Below are 27,857 nucleotides of genomic sequence, written 5' to 3'. Positions count from 1 at the left end.
TTCGCGGCGTGGAAAAGACTACTCTCTCGCAATCCACCAGCTCTGTTTTCGCATCAAAGAGGATGGCTGATGTGTTTTTGTCTTTGCTCACTACACCCATCTGTCCCATCAACCTTTAAAACGGAGGGGGAATGAGAGATTTAATGAAAGAAATGGTGCAATTGATCCGCCTTTTTATTCTAATGGGACACAGATCACAGTCAATTACGGGTCTTCTCATCTTGTTGTTTAAGAGAAAGGCAGAGGGAGAGGGAGGTGGAGTGAAGGAGAGAGGGTGTTTGGCAGGTCTGTGGAGAGATTTGCCATCCAATCTATGTATTCTTGGCTTATATTGATCCCTCACAGCTTTATAATCAGAGGGTCGATGTCATCCAAAGCATACTGAAGTACAGCCAGCAACACCATTAGGTTTTAATGTAACTAAGGCTTCCATACCGATCACACACCCTCCCTTACGCCTGTCTTATGTCGCCTCACCATGAAAACAGAAACATCCAGAGGTTCAACAGGTTAAGAGAAATTACAATATTCCCTGTTTTTATGAAAGTGTATTCAAGATGTTTTCCATATTGAGGCAAGAAGAAAAGTTATAGACTGACCAGGAACAGGAAACACACGGCTTGTGTATTTTTGTACATTAGCTGCAATCAACAGGAGCACTGAAACACTTAAGCTGTTGAAATGAAAGCTGCACACCTGCAGAGAGAGCAACTCATTTCACCACACCAAATAATGTGTATTCAACAAAAATGAAAAGAAATATTAATGTTAATCTCTGAGAAATGTAAAAAATTACTCACAGAAAGTATAAAAAATTCAGTTCTCGAAGGAAGGAGAAAGTTTTCCACCCCTGCCTCAGAATGAATTCTTTATATCGACTCAGGGAGCAGGTCCTCCTCCAATGAGTCCGCCATGTTGTACCGCCATGTTCCTACAGCAGCCCAGAATGGACAAACCAAACACTGGCTCTGGAGAGCGCCATTCGCAGCCACTGTCGTGAGTTAGTTGCAATCTGCAGCCTCACCACTAGATGCCACTAAACCCTACACACTGGGCCTTTAAATCTGTTATAGAACACACATCAAAGATTGATGCAATGGTGCATTTCTTCATGTGCCACTAATATAATTTCCCTGATGTTGAACAATTAATTTTTTTTCTCCACATAATTATTTTATGTGTAGCAGCAGTTTTCACATCTGAATATATGAAATCTGAAAGGGACTTTTTGATAGTGATCTTAATTACTTTGTGCGCAGAAAATAAATTATTCAAGACTTTATGGTAGTAATTTATGTAATCACATTTAAAACTTTACCTCAGGAAAGATTTGATGTCCTGGGAGAGAAAAAAATAACATGATGATTAATGCAGAATTAAGTCTTTCAAAGGCCTAATGCCTATAGAAGAGGACTGAATTAGCTCCTGACTGACATGTACGTGCAAACTGGTTATTTTTTTTGACAAGACTGAACACTGTTGAGCTTTCCCCTCACACTGACTAATGCATTAATTGATTGATTTTTCCATCCAGCTGGTCACAGTGGTCCCACATACACAGAACAGCAGGAGTGATCACAGATATGTCGACTGAGGAACAGACACGAAAATCAAAAGCACCTGTTGCTGTTCCCCATTCAGAGTGAAAGCTGTGATGCTGCTGACCTGGACAAGGAGAGACAGGGATGAGCTGGAGCTGTGGACGGACACATCTGGGAATCAAACTCTCCTGGATAAACAAACCGACTGAAGACTCTTTGGGTGAGTCCTTTGAAGTGTAAAAAACAAGGCCAGTTCAATAGACTGAGTCATAGGGGTGTTTACTGGAACACCATTGCTCCTCTGCCAGAACAAGAAGAGGTGGTGTGTTTCAATAAGGGACGTGTTTTTAGATCCACTGAAAAGTCTTATCTGAAGTCACTGAAGTCTATCCAAGGTTCAACAGGTTTTGAAGGCAGAATGAGACGGACTGCTCGGCTGCGGTTCGTAAACATGCCGGCGCAGCGATGCATGCTTACAATCTGGAAACTGGTTGCTACGTTTTTATGGATTTCTCCCTCACAAGCTGCTCGCTGTAATTAGCAGGGGGCTACATGTCAACTGCCCAGAAACGTCCAGAGCACAGCGCGATAACAAAATAAAGTGAGGGACACGGCAATAGACGCTGCCACACACTTGGGTCATAAGTGATGATTGAGAGGGATTTGTTTTTGAATGTGTCTATACATTGTTTTTTTCAGATAATCAAAGTCAAACATGATTTTAGCTAGATAAGCCCAAGTATAGGCTTACAGACAGAATCGTAAATTCAACTGTCCAGTCAAAAGTTCAGTGTTGGTTTCAACATGAACAATATCCCTGTGGAATTCTTCAAAATGTTTGCAGGGTCAGAGCAGCCCTAACTGCAGTAAGACTGCAGAGTTTACAGCCAGACTTTGCAACAGTGAAAATGATCTGTTGATAGTCATACCAGCAACATTACTCCCTTCACTACAGCTTCAATGTCTATAAGTTATTTTTCTGGTCTGTGTCCCATGCACAAGGCTGTATGTAGGTGCAGTGATGCTTTGAGCTAAATGCTAACATCGTCATGCTAACATGCTGATGTTAAAGTTACATTCAAATAAATGTCTGCCACTATCTATTGCTGAATGAGTTAACACAAAGGTGATTGAGCCTGTGGCCCATCGATAAAGGTAATGCAATATTCATACATTGGATTCAGCTTTCTCAGAAAATAATGCTGCATTATCTTACTGCTAATGCAAACTGGACATTTCCTACTGCTGCAGCTTCTCATGAAAAGCATGAACCACATGAGCAAGTCAAAGGCTCCTCAAAAATGCTTCTACAAAACAAGACATTGGTCATTTAAGGCATTTTTTTTATGGCGGATCGTTTTGAAATATTGCAGGAGTAATGGAACAAGAAGGAGCAGCCACAGCGAGCTGTTAGATGAAGAGCTGCGGGCGACAGGCTGCAAACCAACTTCAACTTCCCAGCAAGGTAACAGACTCCTTTCAGCTCCGCTGTGCCCTGCTGCCTGCAGACTCATGCAGTGTGCAGCATAAAATCAGTTCACAGGTTCTCAAAGAACATTGGAAAAAGGCCAATTATTGCCTTTGTTCTTTAGCAATACCACAATAGCTTGTTTTGCAGCCTCCCCAATTCTGGGAGCTGTAGTATAAACCAGTTGCTACAGGTGTTGCCAAATCAACCAGGACTAAGATCCTCAAGGCTGTAAATTTAAGCAGGTATAATATTTATCATGTTTAATGTTAGCAAGTTAGCATGCTATCATTAGGTAACTGGCACTAAACAAAAGTACAGGTGAGGAGGATGGGAATGTTGCAGGTTATGTATTAGACAAAACCTTTGACCTGATGATGGTGCTAGAGGAAAAATTCACTGAAGCTGATACAATTCATCCAGAATGGGACATGAATGTGAAAACCAAAAGCCCTGCAACTCACAAAGTGATTTAACCTCATGATGAGACTAACTAGCTGCTGAAGATGCCTAAAACTAAAAATGTCCTTCTCTTGTTTCACACCTTCCTGTGTACAGAATGTAATTGGATGAATTCAACGTGTTGTGGACACACAGGAATTATATGCCACCTCCACTGAATTATGTGACAGCAGCACAAATTGAACATTTTGCCTGTGGAGAGGTGGGAAAATGAACAAACAGTGGAGCTGTTTGTCCGTTTGTTCGCTCACAGCCTGCCACACAATGTGCCCGGGCCAAGTTCACTTTAAGTTGGGGTTAATAGGCAACTCGGCCTAGGTTGGGGCAAAATTTCTGACCAAGAGAAAAAAAAAAAGTAAGTAAAATTTAGTGAAAAAGTAAAAGGTAAAACATTCTTTTCTTTTTCTTCCATGACTTGTAACTGAACCCTGGTCATTAGAGATTAAGGCAAGTGTCCACCGCCCTGATGCTTTTTTCTTCCTACCACGCTATTGTTGACTCTCAAACTACCTGTTTCTACCCATGCCTCCTTCGTATAATCCTTAGTCCCTTAATTCCTTAATCCCACATAATCCTTTCATGGTGAGAAGAAGTATTTCTCGCTCCGTTCGTGCATGGAGCCTATATTTCCAACTGAAAACACAATGCTTACTTCACGAAATTTAAGGAGAGCAGGCTCAATCCTGTATGTCCTACAAACCTAGACTTCATCTCGCTATTGTCCTATCTTGCCAGAGTCCAGAATTATATAACAGATAGATAGAGAGGCCAAAATAGCGCAGTGGTAGAGGGTGAAGGGATTAATCAGAAAAGGACAGTTAAATAATCTCTGAACTAGAAAACCAGGCTGCGGCTACCTTTTCTTGTTAGCATTTTAAAACTGCTCTCATGCTAGAAATCCTTGTGCCTGTGGAAACTTCCAGAAAGGTATTTTTCTTTATCTGTGAGTTAAGTGGCTATTGCTAATCCACAGATATGTGTTTTTGTTATTCACTCTCGTCTTCTTCATTGTCCTAGCAAGACTGATAGACTAGAATTTCTGGACTTTCATCTCAGGAGTCAAATCCTGCGTGCAGATTCCTCTTTCACGCGGCTGTATGTCGCCTTACCGACAGCAGCCCGCCACACAATGCGCCCAGCCCATAGCAACACCAAGCTAATCCAATAGAAATGAAATGCACATTTCTATTTGCACTTGTTGTAGACGCACATAGCAGAGACGAGGAGAAAACGTCTTTATCCTGCTGCTCAGTGAAGCTTAGCGAATGCTTGAGAGCTGATGCAACTTCACCACTTCTGTCTGTCCTCCATCTTTTCCCGGTTTAAAATGGACTCACTCTTGAAGGCAAGCCTCTTTCTACTCTGTGGGAGGCTGCAGAGATGTCACACGTTCAAAGTGGTTGATGAGAGGGGGTTAAGTTATGAGGAGGCAGCATCCGGCACAGAAGGCATGCGTGTTAGGGTGAGAGGGGGGTGGAGTTAAGGTATGTGTGCAGACAGAGATGCCATATGTACTCCAGAGGGAGTTTCTTAGCTGCACTGAATTGTTTTTTCACTCTGAAATTCACACATCTCAGGGGGGTTCAAAAGTGCAAATTAAACCCCATCCCCATCAACTGCAAATTATTAGAATCAGCAAATGTATTTCTGTAAAATTATATAGTTACAGTTCTATTTCAAATCTAACCTGTAGATGTTACAGCTTTAATTCATAAAGCAAATAGAATTTGTTTAAGGGAACGAAAGAAAAAATATTCAAATACACCAGCGTTGGAGGACAAAAAGCAATTTCTCAGCTTAGAGTCAGGCTCCAGTTTGCTTCAGCAGCTTTGCACTGAACGCTGCATTCGGAGATTTGAAGCACACCACATTTCACAGCCGAGTTTCAAAACATCAAGAGTGCGCGGAGAGAAATGCTGGGATTCGGTTGCTAGAGCTAAATCATCTTTAAATTGATTTATAACAGTTATATACAGTAAACTGCAGATATACTGTCAGGCTGAGCAACACACATCCTCAGAAAATTCCCTCACCGTTACTCTATTACATTTTGGAAGATGGCTTCTTTCTTCGGGAGCGGGTTATGGTTATGCAGGGTTACACTGCATATCCTCCACATAAAGACACCCTTACTCTTCTCATTTAATGATGTGGAGGAGGACAGCTCCCTTTAGAGAGGTGGTAGTCTTGCATTGCCAGAACTCTTTTCCACACGTTTTCCTCACATTTCAGGAGAAAGGTCGAACAGAAGAACGTGTTATCATTACCAGTGTCATGAGGAGCGTTTTGCTCGTGGCAGAAGGGGCAATGACTGTGGACTGATCAGCGCGGCATACAGTCCTTGGAGGTTATCGTTGAAGATGTATGTCCCCTACATGGCAGGAATTTTCTCTACTGTTGTTGTAGAGACAGCGAATAAAAATAGCAACATGCACACAGCATAAGGGGCAGTGCAGTAAAATGCTGGATGCAAACAGAGTGGGAGGCCTGCATATATGCTGTCCACTTCCTGTGAATCCGGTTATGGGGGAGGTGGTGGGACTTTTAATAAGAAACACTAATTTAGAGTTTAAATGAGGTGTATTCATGGAGCTCCTGCTGGGGTCGTTTACATAGCTTTCCTGTATTATTACTCTCTTTTTAGTGATGGCAACATGGCAACAGTGCAGTTCACTCAATACGCAGGCAGTCATGGCATAACTTTACTTGATCAATATTTAACTGAAACCATGATATTCCTCTAACCTCACCCAAAAAGCCTTTGTTGCTTAAACCCAATCGCATGCAGGACTCAGGATGCAAACCCCATCTGTGTTGTCAGATACTAAGTCTGGGACTCTGCAAGCCCTCCATCCTCCCTAACCACATCCCAAATGGGTCGGTGTGGCACAAGAAGGTGGAAAGTTCCTTCTCTTATCCAGATAGCAATTACCTTTCCTTCAGAATGTGTTTGGCAAATTATTGACGTGTAAATATCATTTCTCAGACATGTGGCTGGGTGATGAGGCCATATGGTACGTCCAGACAGAAAGCAAAGCGCGTTTTTACTTGTGCGTTTGCGTTGAGCTTAGCCTCTGATTGACCTCAGAACTCGCCAGAAGCTCCAGGTCTTTCTCTCATTGCCCTCCAGTCTCTCTGCATTTTCCTCTCATCTCCGTACATTCGTGAAGCAAATTCATTTGAAACATTTTCAACTCGGGCGGATCCGACTCGATCAATTCGTGCCGACCCGGGTGACTTTTCCACCGACTTTGTATGAAATAACGCTGCTTCTGAAATTCACATTCTGTCTGAACAGGCCGATTTTAGGCTTGAACCAAAGAAAATCCAATATCAGCAACTATCTCAGAATAAATGTTGCTGCAGATTTCTGCATCTGATTGAGAATCTGCTGGATAGCCATGTTCAGTACAAACTACCAGTGTGGATAGAGATTTGCCTGATCCCAGCACCACCTCTGTTTGGAGCTGGACAATTAATTTCCAGATCTACTACATACTTCAGGCCTCATATACACATTTCCCCTTCTGACCTACACACACGACTGCTAAGATCCTCAGTAATAAATAACGACTGAAGCCTCTAAAAGTTTTCCACTGCAGTAGCAATCCAGAGCACATGGATGCGTACTCACAGCTCTGTCAAAGAAAAGGGAGAGGCTGCATTAAATGCTTTATTTACTCATTTTTAGCCACGCTTTACCATGCCCACCCCTCCCAGGCTCCCTCTCAAGTGGCTGCCATTAATTCAGCGCAGCCCTCTCACAGCTTCATCAATGCTAATCAGAGCTAAACATAACATTAGACTCCCTTCAGCAAGCTTTCAAAAAAGACTTGAAGGCATGCGTGTATATGTGTGCAGCTGCTGTTTGTTTGTTTGTGTAAAAGAGTTAATTGAAAGTGTTTGATGATCCAGTCTATGCTCGAGGTATCCAGGAGCATCATGGCACTGTTACACCATGCGACCTGTGTGACGAGAGCAACGCTGTGTCTAGTAGTAAATAAATAAATACCCTTTTATTAAGAAAGTTGTCCAAATTGTCAAACTGAGACACACTCCTCTTCTATAGGTTGTCAGAAAAAAATACTGGAAAGGTGAACACGAGCAGGGTCTAACATCCATTATGGATTGTCATGAGGGTTTTGAAATTTAATGCGTTAATGAAAACAAACTGTTTGTTTTCACCATTAGAAGAAGAGTCACTGAGTGGCAGCAGATGGAAGTGGAGTCAATAATAGCTACATCAACCAAAATATGTGGGTAAAAAAAGAATCATAGGTCTAACACTTACACAAAATACACAATGAAATATGACCTCACCTGCAACACCACGCTTTGGTCAAAGTTGTACGCACTCGGCCGTCCCTCCAGGGTGGAGAAAGCCACGTTTCCTCCGGTGAGGGGAGAGATATCGCTGAACTCATCTGTACACAGAGCAGCCCTCTCGTCATCTCCTGGGCGAATGAAAGCCTTAGTATCCTTCCTGTAGGTCTTCTTACAGGACGCGCTGTAATACTGGTAGGGCACCCAGGGCCCATCTCGCTCCGTGCGCTTGTAGATGGCGAAGCTCTCTGGCCGGCTGGTGTAGAATTTCAGTCGTATGTAGGTGATCTCAAACGCCTTCCCTGTGGAAAATAAGCATGATTAGCGCTGAATGGAGTCGCTGAAAGAATTGCTGTTAGAACTAGTTCCATTGAAGCTACACAGCTAGATCGGGGGTGGTTGTGTAAGAGACAAATACTGTGGGGTGATAGTTTAGGGCCCAGGAGCAAAGAGAAAAAGAATGCACATAATTGCATTATAGAAAGAAGGAAAACAATGGGGGATAGGCTTAATTTCCTGTGCCTCCACGCAGGGTAAATGAATATCATTCCTGCAGGAGTAGAAGAATACCCAGGATTATTTTCTCATTATCCAGATCATAATGGGCCCCAGAAGTGAGACATAGGTCAGAGGGAAAGAGACAAAAACTGATTTTTTTTTTTGTTGTATTAACTGTAGGACAGAATAGCACAATGATTGCAAAAAGTGTATTGTCGAACGACTGGTTCCAGTCTGATGCAACATTTCAGGTGCGACGGGAAAGCAACAGATCTGATCAATAGAGAAGTGATTGGTCGAACATGCAAAACACTAATGAGCGTCATGGGGGATGAGGATGGCAGAGAATTAAACATGGCATTGAGTGCCTGAAACACTGAGGTGAAGTATAAGTGGTAGAGCAGCCATTCGGGGAGGGGGGGTGAACAGAGAAAAAGAGACTTTGTGTCCCCCCCTAAAGCAGCAAATCCACTTCAATCTGTGAAAAAGGAAAACGAGTTTCGGAGCTCAATCTCTGCATCTCTGAGATATACCCAGATTTCCATTTGAGTTGGTGTTGGGGGATTTAGCAGATTTGACTAGGTCACACTGTAATTGGTGTTGCATTGTAACTGAGGAAATGTCTGAAAAGTAATTTCTGAAGGTGCATAATAAGCGCAAGGATGAGTCTCTCAGGTACATGTTTAATAAAACGAGACGAAAAACTCAGAAAGAATGCATATGGGCGTCTTTTTTGCAGGTGCTCAGATGGCTTGAATTAAAACGTGCTTTTTCTTCAGCGTGCTTCCTAAGAGGAACGCTGGAGTGCAGAAGTCATTAATTTACAACTTAGTCGTTGTACTTATTTGGTTTTGTGAGAAAGCTGACAACAAAGATGACTGAGCTGTGTCACTTCCCTCCATTGTTTACTCAGTGTGGACACTTCAAACAATAATCTTGGAGACATATCTGGGACACTTGCAGAGTTACGCTTCCTGAATATGAATACACGTTGAGGATCTGCCAAATGTTGTGCAGCTTTATGGGGGATTAACTGGGCAGACGCAAACTGAAGTCACATGGAGACCAGAGTGAGAAGTAACACGGAGAAGCTCTCTTAACAGGCCTCTTCATCGCACTCATGGGGATATTTTTCGACATCATTAGATGCTAAGTCTCAGCCGCTCTGCACATTCATAGAGAGATGCCATCCACTGGTACAGGCATAATGACATCTGTTGCGTCCCTCTGCCAAGTCAGAACAAGGCATCTCTGTCTCTTGTCTCTGCAGCAATCTCTAATGGTATCTTTCCTTTAGGAGAACTGAGATCATTTAGCTTTCATTTACTCCCTGCATGAGGTGAGCTCAGCCCTGTGGGGACTACAGGGAGGCAGAAGATGAAACATTTGTTGTTTATCCCCTGTGATGAAGCGCAGACTAATTGCAAACGATATTTGTCGGTTTTATGCATAATGTTAAATGATTTGTGATTCATCCTCCATCCGGAGCTCGTACTTTATCCGACCCTGATTCCAAAAAACTTGGGTCCATGTGTAAAACATAAACAAAACAGACTGTAAATAATTTGCTAATCCTTTCTGAGAAACACTCAACTGAAAAGAGGACAACAATATATTTAATGTTTGACCACATCGGCTTCATTGAGTTTTGTAAATATCTGACAGGAGCAACTAAAGACTGTGTAATGCTCGGATGCTTGGGATCATTCCACAGCTAAAGAGGCTCATTGCTAACAGGTGAGAGTATCATGACTGGGTGTGAAAGGGGCATCCTGGAAAGGCTCATGCCCAGCTCACATGTACACACGTATTTTTTTTTTAAACAGGATTTTTCCTCCTTCGTGCAGAGCGTACCAAGTGAACAGGCGGCCAATCAGAGTCTTGAAAAAAAGCTATTTGAGGTCTAAAGGCCAAAATGCACAGAAAAAGCTATGTTTTGAAAAATACCTGTGTATGTGTGGACCAGGCATGTTGTAAACAAGCGAGGATGGGGCGAGGTTCACCACTTTGCAAAACACATGACTGTACACAGAATATTACTACATGGGCTTGGGAACAGTTTGTAAAACACAGTTTGGACAGAACAGTCTGAAGCAGAAGCTTCTCCTTGTTCAACTTCCATCACTGAAAATAAAGGCAAGCTCGGAAACCCAGTAAAAAACCCCGGTGAGACTTTAAATCCAGAATCGTGTGGCATCACAAATCCAGCCACAGCTGTTCATGTTGAGTACAGACACACCATTAAAACGCCTATTTGGACTATTTAAAGAGTACAGGCTGAGAGCTGTATAAGTACATGTACAGCGTCTGACCTGCTCTGAGTCATTTGCGTCAACGTAACACAGCTGCCCTGGTCTGCCCAGACAGAGACTAAACTCACTACAAGTGCTGAAGACTCAATATTTACAATCTATTTACTCCAAGCTGAGATTTTTGTGATCAGCAAATACACAGATGAGCGGATTTATCTTCTATTCACGCTGACTCTCCAAGTTTACAAATGAGAGCGAATGGAAGGAGGGAACTGTGTCTCACATGCAGGCCAATAATCTGGCTGCGAGAGCGTCACGCCAACTGTGGCAGACTTTTGTAATTGTTTTACATCTGAGACAGGATGTTGGTTTTCTTTGACGGCTCTGAATGAGAACCAGCTGCAGACATCCATGTTTGAATGTGTGTCTCTTGTGGGAAAAACCTGACCCCAATTCCTTACCAGCAAACCGCTGAGCATTTTCTTTTTTTCCCCTCCCCTCCTCTTCTTCCTCATTATGTTTTGTTTACTCCCCTTGAAGCAGCCCGACTCCCCCGTTTCTTTCTACTCTTCCGCAGACCCGCTCTGACCTGGCTGCAGCATGTGCCCCTACATCCTACTGCTGTGTTTATCATCCCAGCATTTGCCTGCCTTTCCTTCAGAGAGAGCTTGTTTTGTTTGGAGAGGCAAAAGAAAACAGTAATGTCGGGGACGCCCCCCACCAGCAGCCCAGATGGATCGCAGAGCTTTCATATGGAACAAAAAGACGCCACACATGCAAAATTTACGAATCTCCAGTTATGTAAAACTCTGCATTATGAAAATACAGTCCTGTCTTTTAAGAATGCTAGAATAATCAAAAGGCATCTGATATAGAAAAACACATGTTTGGGAGATGTGCACAAAGGGGCAAAGGTCAATTTAGTCTGCTGGAGACAGACTCGTGGGTGTTGGGATTGTTTGAAGAATAACAAACCCTCCAGACAACACGGAGCATGCCTCTGCAGCAGCAGCATTGGCACCTTTGGAAAGGAAATAGCCGGAGATTATAAACAACAAAGCCTCGAAACACAGTCAGACTTCTACTTGATATTGGAAATCAATACTGTCCATTTGACGGACGCACTTCTTGCTTTCAGAGCACGTGATGTAACAGTTCCTCTACGGTCAAGGCTGACATTTTTAGCTCCTGTCATCATGTTTTGTCCCTGTCTCTTGTTCTTTGAAGCAGGGCTTTTTGATGGGGGGTGGCGCCCACTCCTCCACCTACAGACCAGGAGGGAGGAAATCTGACCTGTCAAGAAAATTTCTAGTTTCGAACAGATCTTCGCTGACCGATTGCGGAGAGTCCAAACACAAAGAGAAGATTATTCTAGCTGAATCGTCTGTAATCAATATTTTCATAATGCAACAGGCTGAATAACTCGCAGTGACAAACCCACAGAATTGTCACTTGACTCTCAAGATCCTCTCTGCTGTGTTTTCTACAATCTTCCAAGTGGAAACAGACAACTTTTCAACCCCTGCCACGTTGTTTTTGGTCAGCAGGTCAAGCTAAAAGCCCTAAAAACTAGCTAGCTAGCGGCTAACTGGTTGCCATGGTGTAACGTTAGCATTTAGCAGCTAATGAGCCAGATATTTCCCTCAAAAGTTATTGGAAGCCCTAAAACAGAGCTAAAAGGAGAGTAAATGATGGACTTACATTTCTTAGGTAGCCAGAGACACGACTCCAATTGAGTGCTAAGGTTGCTCTAAAGCTGCTGGAAGTATATCAATAGGCAACTGTTTGCTAACAAGCTGATTCAAGTTAATCATTGCGTCTACAATTTTTTTCACTGCCTCCAAGTGGCCAAAACAGTTATTGCAGGTTGACGGTTATCCTTAACAATATTCATATGCTTAACGCCAACTTTGAAACCCTTTTACTCATAATTAATCAGAAGGTTGCTCACACTTAGACAAGCTGTAAGATAAGATAAGATAAGATAAGATAAGATAAGATAAGATAAGATAAGATAAGATAAGATTTTATTGATCCCAGTGGGGAAATTTAGTCGTTACAGCCAGCAAGTATTACAAAGAGCACACAATAAATCAGCCTAATTAACCGTTCAAGTCTAAACATTTTTCTGCATATGAGACCTTTGTCTTATACTCTTGTACTTGTGTCTTGTACTCTTACTAGTCTTAGCTAAAGAAATTATGGATATCCACCTCCGCACCCATTTCTATGCACTTATCCTGCACAGAGCAGTGAAGGCTGGTGTCTGCACCAGCACACACTGGAGAAAATGAGGGCACAACCCAGACAGATCACCATTCTAACTAAGGGTAACAGATTCTCACTCACGTTCACACCTATGGGAAAATTTAAGTTTTCCTCCAGTTTGTGAATATATTGTGTGATGGATTACCTGAACTATTTAGTGAATGAATTTTATTGCTGCTACACTGTGGGTGAACGTTTTTCAAAAACTTGGCACAGCTTTCTTTTGAATACAGGCAGAGTTTAATACATTTTTCAAAATGTAGGAATTGTTTTGGAAATGTGCTTTTTTGTCAAGAGTTTGACGTGCATTGACCATGAATTTACCAATCACTATTGCCTGTTAAATCAAGACAAAAAGACTCTATCTCCGTCAGGAGCAGTGACTCTCAGCTGTAAGGTTACCTGACAACCGTAGGATGGTGTCGAGACTTCAGAGGACAATGTATTAAACAAAGCAGATATAACATATTAATTAGTGAGCTTTACAGGTGCTGCTAGGCTTCCCGTTTCCCCTCGTTTCCAGCCTTTATGCTAAACCAAGCAAAAAAGCTCCACATTCAATGGACAGACAAAAGAATGCTACTGCTCTTCTCATTTAAGCATATTTCCCAGTTAAATGTAGGAGTAATTGGTGGCTTTGTAAGTCAGTTTGTTTTGGGTTTCATGGCTTGTTAGCACCCTGCCTGTGGCACATAAATCTATCTATGTCTAATCTATGTATAATTTTTCAGTAGCATTTAGTTTGTATTAATTTAGTTCAAAAATAAAAGTATTCAAATTTCCTGTGTACTTGCTGAGACCCTCACACACAGACTTTACATAGACCTACATTAATTGCCATTCATTGACTTACATTCATTGCCTTTCACCCTTACCCTAACCTATCCTAAACTAAACCTCACTCTACCCTTAACTCAAGTCTTCAACCTGAAATTAAATGAGTTTCATTATGTTGACTTGCATTTTGTCCCCACGGGGAAGGTGAGTCCCCACAATGTGACCGTGTTAACAGATTTATGTCTCCACACAATGTGAGCAATACACCTACACACACACACACACCTACACACATGTTCAAACACAGCTCCAGAAATAAATGGAAGCTGGAAAGGTAATTTCATACAAAGATTTGTATTAATGCTTTGTAGCATTAATCGCCACAGTTTAATTCAGTTAAAGTGACAAATGTGGTCTGTTACTTCTTTCAGCAGTTTTCCACAGCATGGTAATGGGATAATGATGCTAATGGCTCAAGCTGGTCTCATAAAATTTTGTGAAATGAGGAATGTCTTCAAATGCAAATATGCACACAGTCTACAAAAAGTGAGTCGAATGCATTTTCCCAAAGGAAAAGAGTGCGTGAAGGGGGTAATCCTGAAAACTCAGGTTCCCTTCCAAGTCCAACACAAATCGAATTAATTAAGGAAGTTTCATTAATTAACTTGATGGTAATCACATTTTACTGAAGCACAACCCAAACCCATCTTACCTGAGCTTACTGTAACCAAGCTGTTACCCATCTCAAATCCATCTTTATCCTAACTGAAAGACAGTTGACCCAGATGGTTTACTTGCACATAAGTATCTGTTTTCTCAAGCTTTTCAAGTGTCAAACAAGAGAAAAGCATCCAGACTGAAGTTCTGTGAAGTAATCCACTTAGCGCTGAAGAAACATGATGCTTGCATAATTTGTGCGAACAACAATAATCTGTTTTAAAGAGTTTCCTTTCACAAAATGCCAAAAGATACCGCAGTTAAGAATCCGCTTCTTTTCCCCAAATCAAAACACTTTCCTTCTCACGCACTTGCATCACCAAAATCTTAATTTATTCAACAATACACACGTGCTTTCTAATGCATCAACTGCAGGCAAACTCGACTCTCTCAGCTGGTACATTTTTTCTGAAATGTTATGCTGCCTAATCCATATGTTGCTGCTTTAAACTTATGCAGCCATGACAAGCTGTTTAGATATTTCGCCGTAATTTTTTGGTTACAAATGAGTTTTGACAGTAGCGGTGTTCAGCTATATGAGTCTGACCACATTTCAAAAACGCCAAAGCTAAATTTAGCTTAAAATACATTTCTGTGGGATTTCTCTTGAAGAGTTTTATGAAAACTTTCATGAAGGGAAAACTTGCATAATTTCAAGTGATGGTGGACCTGCTGACCAAGTTCTGGCTATGCAAAAATGAGTCTGGCTGGGGGGTTAATGGAAGTTACCTCCCTGAAAAGTAAGTGTGTCTTTTGAATTCCAAATATGTTTTATGTAAATGGATGGCTAACTTCAGTTCTCCTTTCCTTATCATAGTCTTATCCTGCCAAACTTGGGGCTTTTCTGCAGGTTATCAGCTGCTTATTACCTGGAATTTCTGTTAATGCATGAAACGGCTTCAGTTTGTGGATTTTAAGTTGTTAGATGAAGATTGATTTGTGGTCATGCTCTTGCCTAAATCATTCTGGAGACATGTTTCTGTGAAGGCTGTGCGTTGTGGCCTCATCAGCTTGAGTTGTGACTGTTTTTTGACAGCCAGATTCAGGTTCATCACCAATACTCCATGACGGTATGTTGGCCGAACGAAAGCAAAGGTGGGCCAACGCTGGGCCATCACTCAGTTGCTATCTAGGCATGTCAGATGCAACCGTGTGTCCTCCTCATCCACTTTAAATCCAACCAAATTCTCAGACATCCCCTTGTGGCTATGCACTCACAGACACACCAAGTCTAAGCCATGTCTGAGCCAAAACTGTTTTTTATTAAGACAGCTCAGAGCTGCGGCTGAATAATACAAATCATGTGTTGTTAAGCACAGCTGGATTGTGTTAAAGATTTGCACATCATCTGACTGCCAGTACACAAAGTCAAGAGAGTTTGTTCCTCAGAAAAGGAACATGAAAAAAGAAAAAGAATCAAAGTCAAATGGTGTGAAGAAAACTAATAAGAAATCCCATTACCAGCCTCTTAACACAGGAAATCATCTGCATTTAATTTGTTTCTGATATTCATATTCTATTTCTGGACACAACAAACGCAGCTCACAAAAGCTTTCAAGCGCTTTAAAATAAAGCAGGACATTATGCACAACATTATAAGAGCAGAGACCATAAGTCAACCGTGAGCACATGCAGACTTGACCTAGATCCCTCCACCCTCCTGCTCCTCCTGCAAGTTGAGGAAAGTCAAACCAAAGAATTCTGGGGTCAGACTGAACTGAGGGTGTGCTGCTGTGCTCTTACCCAGGTGGAGGGTGAGGTTGACAGAATTGGGGTGCTGGATACCATAATACATGGACTGGCTCTGCCACCACGTGTTCTCCTCATTCCTGTGGAAGTCTGTCAGGAGGCTGGTGTTGTGGCTCAGGACTGGGTCTGACGCATCACAGAGGTGGCAGGAACGCGTGGAGCCGGTCTGCATGCAGTAGTCCTCAGGTGGAGACCCGCACACGTTCGATGCCACCACGGTACGATTGAAGGCAATGTTCTCAAACTTGGGCATGCAACGGCTTGAGGTGCCCTCCTCATCATAGCAGGAGTCCATTGCGGCCCAGACAAAGAGGCGGCAGTGGAGATGAAGAGAGAGCAGCAGGGCTAGGAGAGGAGAGCTCACAGCAAGGGATGCATCCATGTCTGCAAGCTGTTGCAATCACATGCACACTTCACACACAAACATTCATATGCTCTGACACAAAGACGCCTGAAAAAGGCATGAAGACCCCGACTTGAGAAGTAATCCAACACCAAAAAAAGGAGTCCAGACTGAGAGCTTTGTTTGACTCTCGGTGTCTCTCTGAACATATGTTCTCCCTCTGTGGAGTGGAGTGAAGTTTGTGCAGGAACTCCTTTCATCAGGGGCAGCAGGAGACACGCGGAGGAGGGACAGAGGTGGGGGCTGGAGGGGGTAGAAGAAGCCCATGAAAACTTCTCCACCTGCTGGCCAACCCCAGAACCGCACCACCTTTAGCTTCAGATGCAAGCCAGACTTGGGTGAAAGATGCTCATTTGACAGGAGAAACACATTCTGTAATATTTTTAAATAATGCAGCAGTGACGTTACACCTCTGGCTATCGAGATAGTGAGCACCAAAGCACCTGCATTCACCCCTTACAGGAACACACAATATCATCGATACGTGGTGATAAATGCACTTGGCAGGATGCTCTGGTACATGCTGACTCCAGTGATTCACAGTAGAAGACAAGAGGTGCTAAAACTGTCGGGAATATTTCAGCAGGCTCGGGTCATCTCCATAAAGGGATGTTGCTCAGGGGAGTTCTGTGACCTAAAGGGACAATTTATTTATAAAAATAGTGTGAAGAAAGTGAAAGTGCTGCTCTGCTTTTTCAGGTAGATTCGCTCAAGGCCCAGCTATCATGAAAAGTGGGAAGTGGTTTGCATATCCTTGTGCTTCATACTGACTGCTTGGGGTCCTATAACCCATCCACCAATGTTTGGTTAGATTTAACCATCAATTTAAAAGTGGGGAAACGATTACAAGCCACCAATCTAAATAGAGCTCCTTTTAACCAAACAGATTTTCTGTGTTAAAAACTGTATGTAACTAATTACCAAGCAAGACAATGCGTGATTATTATTGCGTGATACTGTAATATTAATAGCAATGGTTGAGGACCAGTTGATTTTCTCACCTGTTGTTTTCTCTGTGCAGCCTTGGCTTGAAAATCAGATTTCAGACCTATTCTTTCAGAGCTTTGGTACTTTAGATGCTGTTGAATGTATAAATAATCATTTTAACTACATTGCGTCAGTTGTGACACATCTGTACTTTTAACCTTACTGCAATCTCCATTCTTCAAATAAAAAGGTGGATGGAGTGCATACCCTCCATGACTTTCTTAATTGTGATGTGATTTCTTGATTTCTTGTGAGGTTTGATACCGTGTCCAGAACTTTCACTCCTCTCTAACACATATTTCATAGGTGGGCTTGCGTGCATGTTAAATATTCTAGCAGTGTTCAGTGGAAAGCAGACCTGAACTTGAGAAGCTGAGTCTGAACTCTTCTTCATGTTTTCAGTGCCAGCTGATGCTCTCTTAGGCACCAGTGCCAGCCTCCACAATTACTTCTGTGAGGCTTTAGTGAGAAAGGCATTGTGACCATGGCCTCCACTCCTCCTCACATCGCCTCATTGATGACTGGGTCCTGGTCTATGCAGCCAACAGTCCCATTTTTACCCAATCCAGGTTTGTTTATTTGAACACTTGTGCAGAGGCATAACAAGGTGCCTGCCCTGTTTATTTCTACAGTCCAGGCGGCCTCCTGAGTGTGCTTGCTCTGCAAGTCATGCGAGCTTCAACTACAGCGTCAAAGTGGAATGGAGTCCCACAAGTGACAGCTCCAACAGGTGGATGTTGAGAGCTGTAACTAGCAATGTGTAATGCTTTGCACTCGACTCTTTCTATGACTGATTTTACTGTTGCTGAATTCCATTAGAAATTTGGCACAGTCATCAAACCAGCATTTGAAGTGACAGCGCAAATCAGCACTTGTACAATTTAAATAAAGACAGGATCAATGTCGACATGGGAGCATTTGAAATGAAGCAGACCGAGAAAAGGAAGAACAACAAAAGAAAGTAATGCGAAGACTGATAGCGTGAAACCGAGAGAGACAGGTACTGTGGACAGACGCATTTAGATGCTGTACGTTTATGATCCCACTGGGATTTATGACAAAGTCTTCCCCATATCTCCTTGTGATTGCCTTGATTTATTAGGGCTCTATCAGTACTCAGGCAGGGACATTGTAAACGGGACTGCATCAATTTGCAGTGAAATCCTCTGCTGGCTTTGGATGAGAGCAGGTCTGGCTTCAAATCTGTTTGGCCCTATGTGGATCAGCCATTATGATGAACAATCTAATGCCTCTGAAAACAGAGTTTTATTCATCAAGCGGGTTCATTATTGCACCTCTAATGTGACACAACTGTTGCATGAGACAGCAACGTGCTTGAACATTATGGAAATTGAGAAGTGTATGCATCGAGCAAGGAAGGAAGGAAGATGTGGGAAAATATTATTAAGAGGAAGCCAGACGCGCAGTTTTTCTGGAGGGCAACTGCAGATGAGTTCTGCAGGTCTGTTGAATCAGGATGATACTGCAAATTCATCTGCGGAGAATAATGATTTTGACTTTACCTGTGACACATCCGGCAAGCTGGGGAGCCAGAGTCTTGCAAAAAACCATTCAGTCAACAGAAGGAGTCATATTCTTGACTTCAAAACTTTGGCCAGTATTTGAGACGGCTGAATGAGCTCAGCGTGGGGCCTGCTGAAACTAGCGGGGGAAAGTCTGCAAAGCACCCAAGGGTATGCTATTGCCTGGGACCCCCTGCTGTTTTGTTGCCATCCAGACAAGTCAACCACACGCTTTCCTGTGACGCAAGTAAGAAGATAGACTACACACTCCGAGCATGAGACTCAGCTTGTCAAAATCACTCTGCTGGCTTCACACAAACTGCTTCTCTTTGAAAGTTAAATGTCAGATACGAGCTGTGGGACCTCAATGCAGAAACATACATCTTGTGTACATGTAGCTGCACTTTTTCTGAATGAGTTGCATCGCCAAGAAGTTTGTGGTTTTTTCTTTAGAACATCACAATATAAACTGATGCATCTCTGTTTAGGGTATTTAAAGAAACAAATTGCAGCTGCGTGGCTGGTTTGGGTAAGATTTGGCAGTGATTCGTGTTTACCAGAGTAAAGCAAGCTCCTTAGCTGGCGACAGGACAAGCGTTTGACTGTCATGAAATGCTGGTTCCACCCTTTTTGCAACTGGAAGTGAATAGAACAGTTTGTTTTAAATGAGATTATTGCCAGTCTGTTCAAACTTCAGACAGATTTCCTCTCATCCATCTGTTTTCTCTGCTTTAACCCCTTCTGTTTGTGCCAGTGCACTTTGAAGTCCTTTATTTTCCCTTTCCACTCATGTCTCTCTCCACCAGCACCATGTAATACCTCAAATGCCACTCTGCCCTCCCACATTTTCCCCTTTTCCCTGCGCTTCTTACCTCTCACTCTCGTCTCCTCCTCTCTCAATGCCGCAGATCCTTTAGCCTCCACCTGCCACCTACCCCTTTCATGCTGCAGATTGGTGCATCTGGCTGTCACAATGTGAAGCGTGTTGCACCGAGACTAGCAGGTATGGCCTCCTTTTTATGATGACACAATGTCGCAGCGATGAGTTACGCTCTCAAACAGTGATTTGATGTCACAGCTGTCAGTGCTTCACTTAGCAATGCAGGAGGCGGCTGCCATATCCCCGCAGGGAATGCGTTATCTGACAAACTAATGAGCGCTGCACAACCGCCACGTCGTCACAAAAAAATTCCTGGCATCACACACCTTTATGAAAGCTTCCCTGGCCTGACAAAACTGTATTACATTAACTGTTGATACTGAATGATGTTTTGGTCACAACATTGTTACAGCCAACATTATCTTAGTATTCATATATATATATAAAAACATATGTTTCGTAGCTGCTCAAAATTGACTTTATGATACTTTTCTCACATGATATCAGTCTCTCCAGATAATGGGAAAGAGATTTGTCCGCCAGTCACAGGTTCTGCTGCAGAAGCTGAACAGGATGGAATATTCATAAAACACCCACATCAGGATCACCACACTCAGCCGCGGCCTTTATGACTAGTTCACCACAGAGAAGCTTGAGGAGATGTGAGGCAATAATCCACACAGTAATCTGCCAAATGGCAACAACATCACTTCGGTACCAAGGAGAGCACACGCCACAGGTCTGAATTTATCGAGAAACAAGATTTTACCCTGCAAAACGAGCAACAAAAAAACACCATCCATCCTCACCGTCAACATTTGACGACAGCATGAATAAAATCAGCAGTTTCGCAGGTTATCCTTTAAACTAAGAGGAGCAGAACAGTTTGCAGCCACAAATCTGACATGCCCGACTCGTTCTCATCACAGCCATCTTTTCTTTAAAATTTATTCATTTAAAAGATGACCAAGTCCATCCAAAGACCAAGACTTGGCAAAACCAAGGTCAGGGGGGAACACCATGGGGTACCAGACATCAACACTGGAGGAACACCACAATGCCATCAGGATACAGAGGTGCAGGAAAACCGCAGATGCATAGCCCACTGCACGATCTGATTTTAGAAATATTTCGTGCCCCACAGAATACCATTAAAAATCATTAAAAAATATATACATCATAATTAAATGCATGGTTCAAGAAAAAGAAAGATATTCTGGTTTGATCTCCTTAATGGGGACCCTTGGTGAGTGTGGGCCCATGCAACCCACGACTGGGCCATGGGTACAGTCCCATTGTATCTAGCATGCTGATTATCCCTTGCCACGAACATGAATATACAACACCATCAGGCCTGTCATTTCATGCCATGACCAAGTGTGATAATAGCAGGAGTCCAGAGTCACTGACTTTTCACAAAGACCTTCTGTTTATTCAGATTAAAAATGACTAATCATCTGTAAATTCAGGCCTAGACCCTCTTCTAGCACGGCTTGCCAAATGAAGCATTACATCATTAGCAAAGAAGTGTATGTTCAACACCTAAAACCACCTGTTTACATGAGGGCGTCAGAGAAGAACTAATAAGTTAACAGCTAAAGCTAATGGATGAATGGGCATTAATTATAAGAATGATGGCGTTTTGGCATAAAAAATAATGGATGTCTGTGAGTACAGAGAATCAAAAAACACAGTCACAATCGCCTGTCATGTTCGCGCTCAGCCAAATAATAAAAAAATATCTGGTTCATTTAGGTTTAATTTCATAGGGAAAATTCATGTGTAAAAATGATTTTTGATGTGGGCGTTCCGGTGAGTAAAACACAGGAAAGCTTTCAAGCTGTCACAATGAGAAGTCCACGCCGCTGCTGCTGCTTGCGATATGATGTGACTTTGAAAAAGACCAGCAGCGAGCCAAGTAAACAAGTGTGGGCAGAGCTAAGAAATGCTAAAAATGGACGTTTATCACTGACACTTGATAACAGTTCAGTCGCTGCTTTCTGTAGCCGCAGTGTTGAGATGACATGCTTTATTTGTTTTCTGGATTTAACAGGTGGTGATGCTGGTGATGTTCTGGATGTGTTGGGATGAGCAGCACTTGGATCAGCTTACATGGTGGTGCTACTCAAAGCTCTGTGCTGATTTAAGTGAATAAGTTTCACACAGCCATTGTTACGCACACAAGAAAAGGTGCCAAGCTTGAGGTGGATCTTCATGAGGGAGAGGTGGTAGAGTAAAAACAATCTAACTCAGTCAATGATCAAACTAGCAGTCTGTAATGTACAAGCAGCGGGATGAGTCACAAGCACATGCAGGAGAAACAGGCATAATGTAGAGCAACATTGACAATCAAAATGAAGAAGGCTGCCTGGGGAGTGTGCATATAGACAGGTTTGCCATTTACAAACAGCCGAGGATGCACGTGCAGCAGGTGGGTAGAAAACTCATTGCCACACTGTCATGATATCTTTTGGTATTTAAAGCAGCTTGCTGGAGTCCCCGAGATAAACTGTTCAGAGGTAAATGTTGCGTGCATCCTCGCATTTCCAAAACTTTTTTTATGACCCGCCACTGATACACAGGCAGCTATGGCTTGCTAACATGACACATGGAATTCCACTGAGAAAGGGCAGCTATAGTAGCAGCAATCACGCTAACACAGACTGCACAAAGCTCTAGAGAAGCGAGAAGGGAACTGTGAGTGTCCCAAACCATCAACAGGCAGGATGGGTTAAAAACACAGAAGTAGCGTTGGCATTAAAAAAAGGAAAAACATCATCAGCAAATCCCTGCTGTTTGCCTGCTGCACAAGTAGAGAACAGAAGCACCTCATTCTGGATATTATATTAATAACATCAGCATGTATGAGAATCCCGCTATTCTCTCTGAATATACCAGACAGTTAAATGCCAGCTGTGATTCATTCATGCAAAATCACATTTTAGATGCCATGCAAAGTTTCACTCCAACTGAATAACAGGATTTAAATATTATTCACCAGCCACACGGGGTCATGAAAATAGACTCCGCACACGGTTTGATTTAAATGATAAGCGTGATAATGTGATGCATTTTGATCTCTCAAACTGAACAGCAAAGCATTGATCATGGAGGCTGACAAATGTTAGCAATACTAAATATACAGCCATACACATGCGGTAACACTGAGAGCTGTTTTACAAGAAAACTTGAATTTCTTCCTGCAGTTTCAATGCAAAACCATCCACCGCCTTATTAAAATCCGGGGCTCAGACAAGATCGCTATATGCTAATGAATAATTATGCACTCTAAGCTTCCCTCTTGGGATAATGAACATTTTCCACCCATTACATTTGCGATTTGAGCAATTTATGACACAAATGCAACTTTTCCTGGTGATCTCCTCATAAGCTGTCACTCAATCCGGTTTGTTTTCTAACACAGTACAGTCACACACATTACAGCTAATAATCCCATTCACACTCTGTGTCTTCAACAATGTGGGGCTTGACTTCTTCTTTGCCTTTGCACCAGGATTTTGATGAATGGTGCTATGCGGTTAGTGTTTATGTATTAGCTTCGCACAGGTCAGCACACTACCATTGGAGTCACGTTTGTGGTGACTAAGAAAGAGACAAAAAGTCTTTTGCTAACCATTACAAAAGTGGTTTTGGTGCTCCAACATAACCAGACCTTTGTTTTAAGTTTGAACGTAAAGAACAAAAAGGAACTTAAAGTTTGGACATATCTGTGGTTTGCAGAGATATGTAATGCTAACTGCTCATTGGGTTGCCTGCCCGACACTTGTAATGGGGTGCAGGTGTGTAGGCAGGCGGCTGGTCAGGTGATAGGTCAGGTAAATAAAAACACACTGAGGACAGTTGATGAGCAGGCATGACAGCAGAGGTTTGTAATGCATGCCAATGAGATAAAGCTGAAGAAGTCGTGCAGAGAATCCATGACACACAGGCTGAAAATAAACATAATTAATATTTTTATATCTCACTGTTTCATACTTCTCTATCCTTCTTTTATCTAATGACAAAATCTTATGAATAAGTCATTAAAAAAATCTAATAAACCTGTCATCTTAAACACACACATCCTATTTATTTTGTGTGTCTGTAAATTTCCTGCCCTTTCTGACTCGAGCAGCGCTTGTCTACTGCTGAATGTATTTAATGAGCTGTATAAAGCTTAAACCTCTGACTGTAAACCCTCCATTAGTGGAACGGTGGGCAGAATTTTAAGCTTGGTCACTGGATGCACTACATCCAGGGATATTCCACTTCTTTACTCAAATATTCATTCACACATTTTAATTTTTTTTTACCTTCGACTCTCTTGATAAGCAGGACTTTTTGAAAATTTTAGAAGTGATTAACAGGAACATGTTGCAGCCCTCCAAATGTTGGAAAGTGCATTGTCAGTGTGAAATAATGCCCCTAACTCTCTAGCTGCCCAATATAACTCACCCCACTTTGCTGCTCTATATTAGCTCACACTGTATCCTCCATCCAAGGTGATTTGTCAGCTTCCCCAGCTGATGTAATACAAATTTGCCATTACCACACTGGGAGCTGAACAACAGAATAAACAGATCGAACTGCTCTCCAAAAATGTTCCAGAGTTTCATGAGACCTGCAAACATGGCTATATGACACTTGTGCACAGGGGTGCCATCGAGGGAAGAAATCTATTCAGTGATTTATGGGACCCAGAGCTGGACAGAGCCCCTGTAACAAACCGAGGATTGTAGATATTTATTGTGTATGAGCTGTTGTTAAGCTGGTGTCAAAGGTGCAGAATTTACAGCCTCAGCCCTGCATTCTTTAGAGATTTCCTTCTGTTATTGTAATATCTAAAAAGACTTTTTCTCTTTTAATGCACAGCAGGGAGGCCCGCATTTTCTTTGTCCACCCACCTTCCTGAAACCAACATCTTTTTACTCATAACATTCCTGGGTTAAGTAATTAGTTGACTGTTGATTAAAAAAGGGCTTTAGAGAGAAAGAATATATCCAGCAATTACTCAGCATATTAATCCCCTTCAATGGCTTCATTAGAATGCTCCACGCACCCTGGTTTCAAGTTTTACATTTAAATTTGACTGAGATTTTTACACCGCAATTTGCACTTTTAATTTGTGCCTCCCATAATTGGACATAGCTGCTTTGTGCTTGAGTTGGTTTGTAAGTGGAAGCGATGTTCTGCCCTCCCATTTGTGTGACTGACTGTGGGGCCCCACAGGTTTAGGAGAGGAGACAAACAACTTTTATGTGGCATCCCAAAGCTCATTTTCCACATTCTTTATTTTCTCTGCTTGCTCTCCACCACTGTACTACTTTCCAAGGAGGGGATAAAGGGGAGGAGTAGAGCAAAAAGAGAGGATGGGGTGAAGGGGAAAGTGATAGTTAAGTGCTTTATTTGCTATTTCATCGTTTAAAGATCCCCTCCAGACATCATTTATGCCATATAAAAATACTCTGCTTGGAATAATAATTGCAATAACAAAAAGCTAATTCACCTCGTTAAAAAAACAAATAGGCCTGATCTTTTTGCAAAAATCCAGAATACAGTATGTGCACAATTACTGTTCATTCATAAGGAACAACTACTGAATACAAGCTCCATATAAGATCACGCCTCTGTAAGCCACACACGGAACCACACTTTGCTTGCAAACCCATTATAATGTCACAAAAGCCTTGCTTGTGGTTGCTGCATGACTGTAACTCAGATTTAAGGCGAGCACAGGGAAACTTGAATGTGAAATCAGCCCTGTAGTGCCAAACTCTGCATGTACGTCACTCTGCACAGTGAAGGTCAAACATCCAAGTGAAGTAACAATATGCAAAACATCCAAAACGGATGTTAGCTGTTGATGACGATTGCACAAAGCATACAATGTGCCTCAATTAAACTCGAGCACCGCACATTATGTAAAGAATAATACAGGATTCAGAAATATGACCTCCCACAAGCAACAGACAAGGTGAAAACAAATACTGTTCCTCCGGTAAAACTGTGTTTTCTTTTTTATCAGGACACTTCAAGAGTACTTTAAAACTCTAACTCACCTTGGCCACTTAGAGGAGATTAAATCCTCATCATCCACGTTTTAAAGAGTGAGAGGTAGCAGACGTCTATGCCTTCAAATGTCTCTCTGGCAAGGACACACCCAGAGAGGAGGAGGGATCCTTTGGCTTAAAGAGAGGTGCAGCTATAGGGGACAAAAATCTCCAACACAACAATAATGCCAGATGATTACAACTCCACGCTTTCCTCACAGCATTCAATTCAACCAATCACTTCATACTGCAGTTCATGAATACAACCCACACGCCATCGCCTCAGCTCTCCAAGGCATAGAAAGTCCAATGATTCCAGTACCAATTAATGTAACACTTCCAAGTTACACACTTGATGGAGCACTTCCTCCATCAACCCAGACTCCACCGTTGAGATAACAAGTGAGGTGGTGGCACTGATATTGATCTGTGATGCATGGAGGAATAGAGGAGGGAATGGTGGGAACTTCCACATTGTTGCAGCAGATTCACATTGTCGAAGCTTCTGCCGGCCATGTGTACTAGGAAGACAGAGCAGAAACTGATTATCATCCAGCCACACACCCGTATCTAATGGAATATGTCTATTGTGACAAACGAATATGATTCATTCACGCCTAAAAGCTAAATCCAGGGCTTTTTTGGAGTTTTCTATGGATCGTATGTTGCGCATTTGTTCAAGTGGGCTTCCCTCTGTCTGGTCTTCTTTTATCCCTGCTCATCTTTCATGTGATAATTTACATTATTTGAGGTTCTTGTTTGGCCTCCTACCTACCCACATGCATTATTTACACTCACATGCAGGCTCATACACATGCAGGCTGTGAGACCAGGTCATTAATTTAATGGCTGTTCCACCTTAGATGGATGGAAAATGGGAACGAGGGTGCTTATGTTCAATCTTTGCAAATTTGACCTCAGTGGTTCATGACTGCGGCCCGCCCTCACATGCACTGAATCCACACACAACACTGCACACATACCCCCTTCTCTCCCCTTCTCTCAATGTGTGCACATGCAGTGCGCATGCACACACACGTGTGCACACAAACACACATACTCACACACCAGGCTGCACCTTAAGGCGAACAGTATCTGCTTAATGGAGTTAGTGATATATCCATTGGGCGCTCTGCTCATTTACAAATCAGTGGAGGGAGGAAAAGAAGCAGGCTGGGAGGCAATGGGGATGGTGAAAGGCTAGAGGCTATAGAGAAAACAGCAACAGAAGGGGACAGTATGGATGCAGAAGAATGGGCGGGAGGGATGAGAACAATAGGTGCAAATGACAACATTAATCCAACATCAGGGCTATCACAGAGAGGGGGTGCTTGTATGTGTAAACAAGGCCACGGAGGTGCCCTGAATAATGCGGAGATCTCTGCAGACCTATCCTGACCAAAGTTATTTTTTCAGGGTTCTATGCGTCTCTGCAGGTTTTATTATGACACAAGCCAGAGATGAATAGACACAGAAAGCGAGAGGAGGAAATAGTTTTGCCTAGCACTGGCCTTATCCAAACGACCAACCCTCCTGTAAGCGAGCCTGCCTGAGCTCTGAGCCTGAACAGTATGGAGGATTAAAGCTTAAAGCATAAAGTACTGAAATGACTGAAATGTCCCATTTACATCTGAGTGGTGCAACTTAATGATCATTTCAAAGTTAGAAATAAGGGATTATCACTGGGAAGCATTAGTCTTAATGTCCAGGCTGTTGTTATTCCTTTTCATGTGTTGATATGCACCCTCTGATTTCTATGGGCCTACTTCATAATGGCATTATAGCGGTGGTCATTTGTCAGCTAATGGTTTTCCTTATTGACCTCTCCTAGGCTTATCTCAGCGTGGTGGCTGTGATCACTCCCGAGGCTAAGAGCTCTGGTGTCCACTCGCTAATTTCCCCCTTTTCCTCGCAGAGCTGTCCTATTTTTCTCACTCCTTCCTCCTGAAATTATGTTCT

The 27,857-nt window shown here is 42.5% G+C and overlaps 1 protein-coding gene across 1 annotated transcript in view; it reads right to left on the bottom strand.

The window, feature by feature from the left end:
* The window catches only part of lamc3 (laminin, gamma 3), a 99,216-nt gene extending 82,779 nt beyond the window's left edge, over positions 1 to 16,437 (bottom strand). Inside the window, exons 1-2 of the mRNA XM_070989767.1 lie at positions 16,050 to 16,437; positions 7,792 to 8,096 (exon numbers count right to left, since the gene is read on the bottom strand). Of these exons, the coding sequence (XP_070845868.1) occupies positions 7,792 to 8,096; positions 16,050 to 16,437 (693 nt within the window). The remainder of the gene's footprint in view (positions 1 to 7,791; positions 8,097 to 16,049) is intronic.
* Between the last annotated feature and the right edge of the window lie 11,420 nt (positions 16,438 to 27,857).

Source organism: Chaetodon trifascialis, chromosome 20 (genome assembly GCF_039877785.1).
Source record: "Chaetodon trifascialis isolate fChaTrf1 chromosome 20, fChaTrf1.hap1, whole genome shotgun sequence".
NCBI classification, from domain to species: domain Eukaryota; kingdom Metazoa; phylum Chordata; class Actinopteri; order Chaetodontiformes; family Chaetodontidae; genus Chaetodon; species Chaetodon trifascialis.
This window is presented reverse-complemented; position numbering and strand designations above follow the sequence as displayed.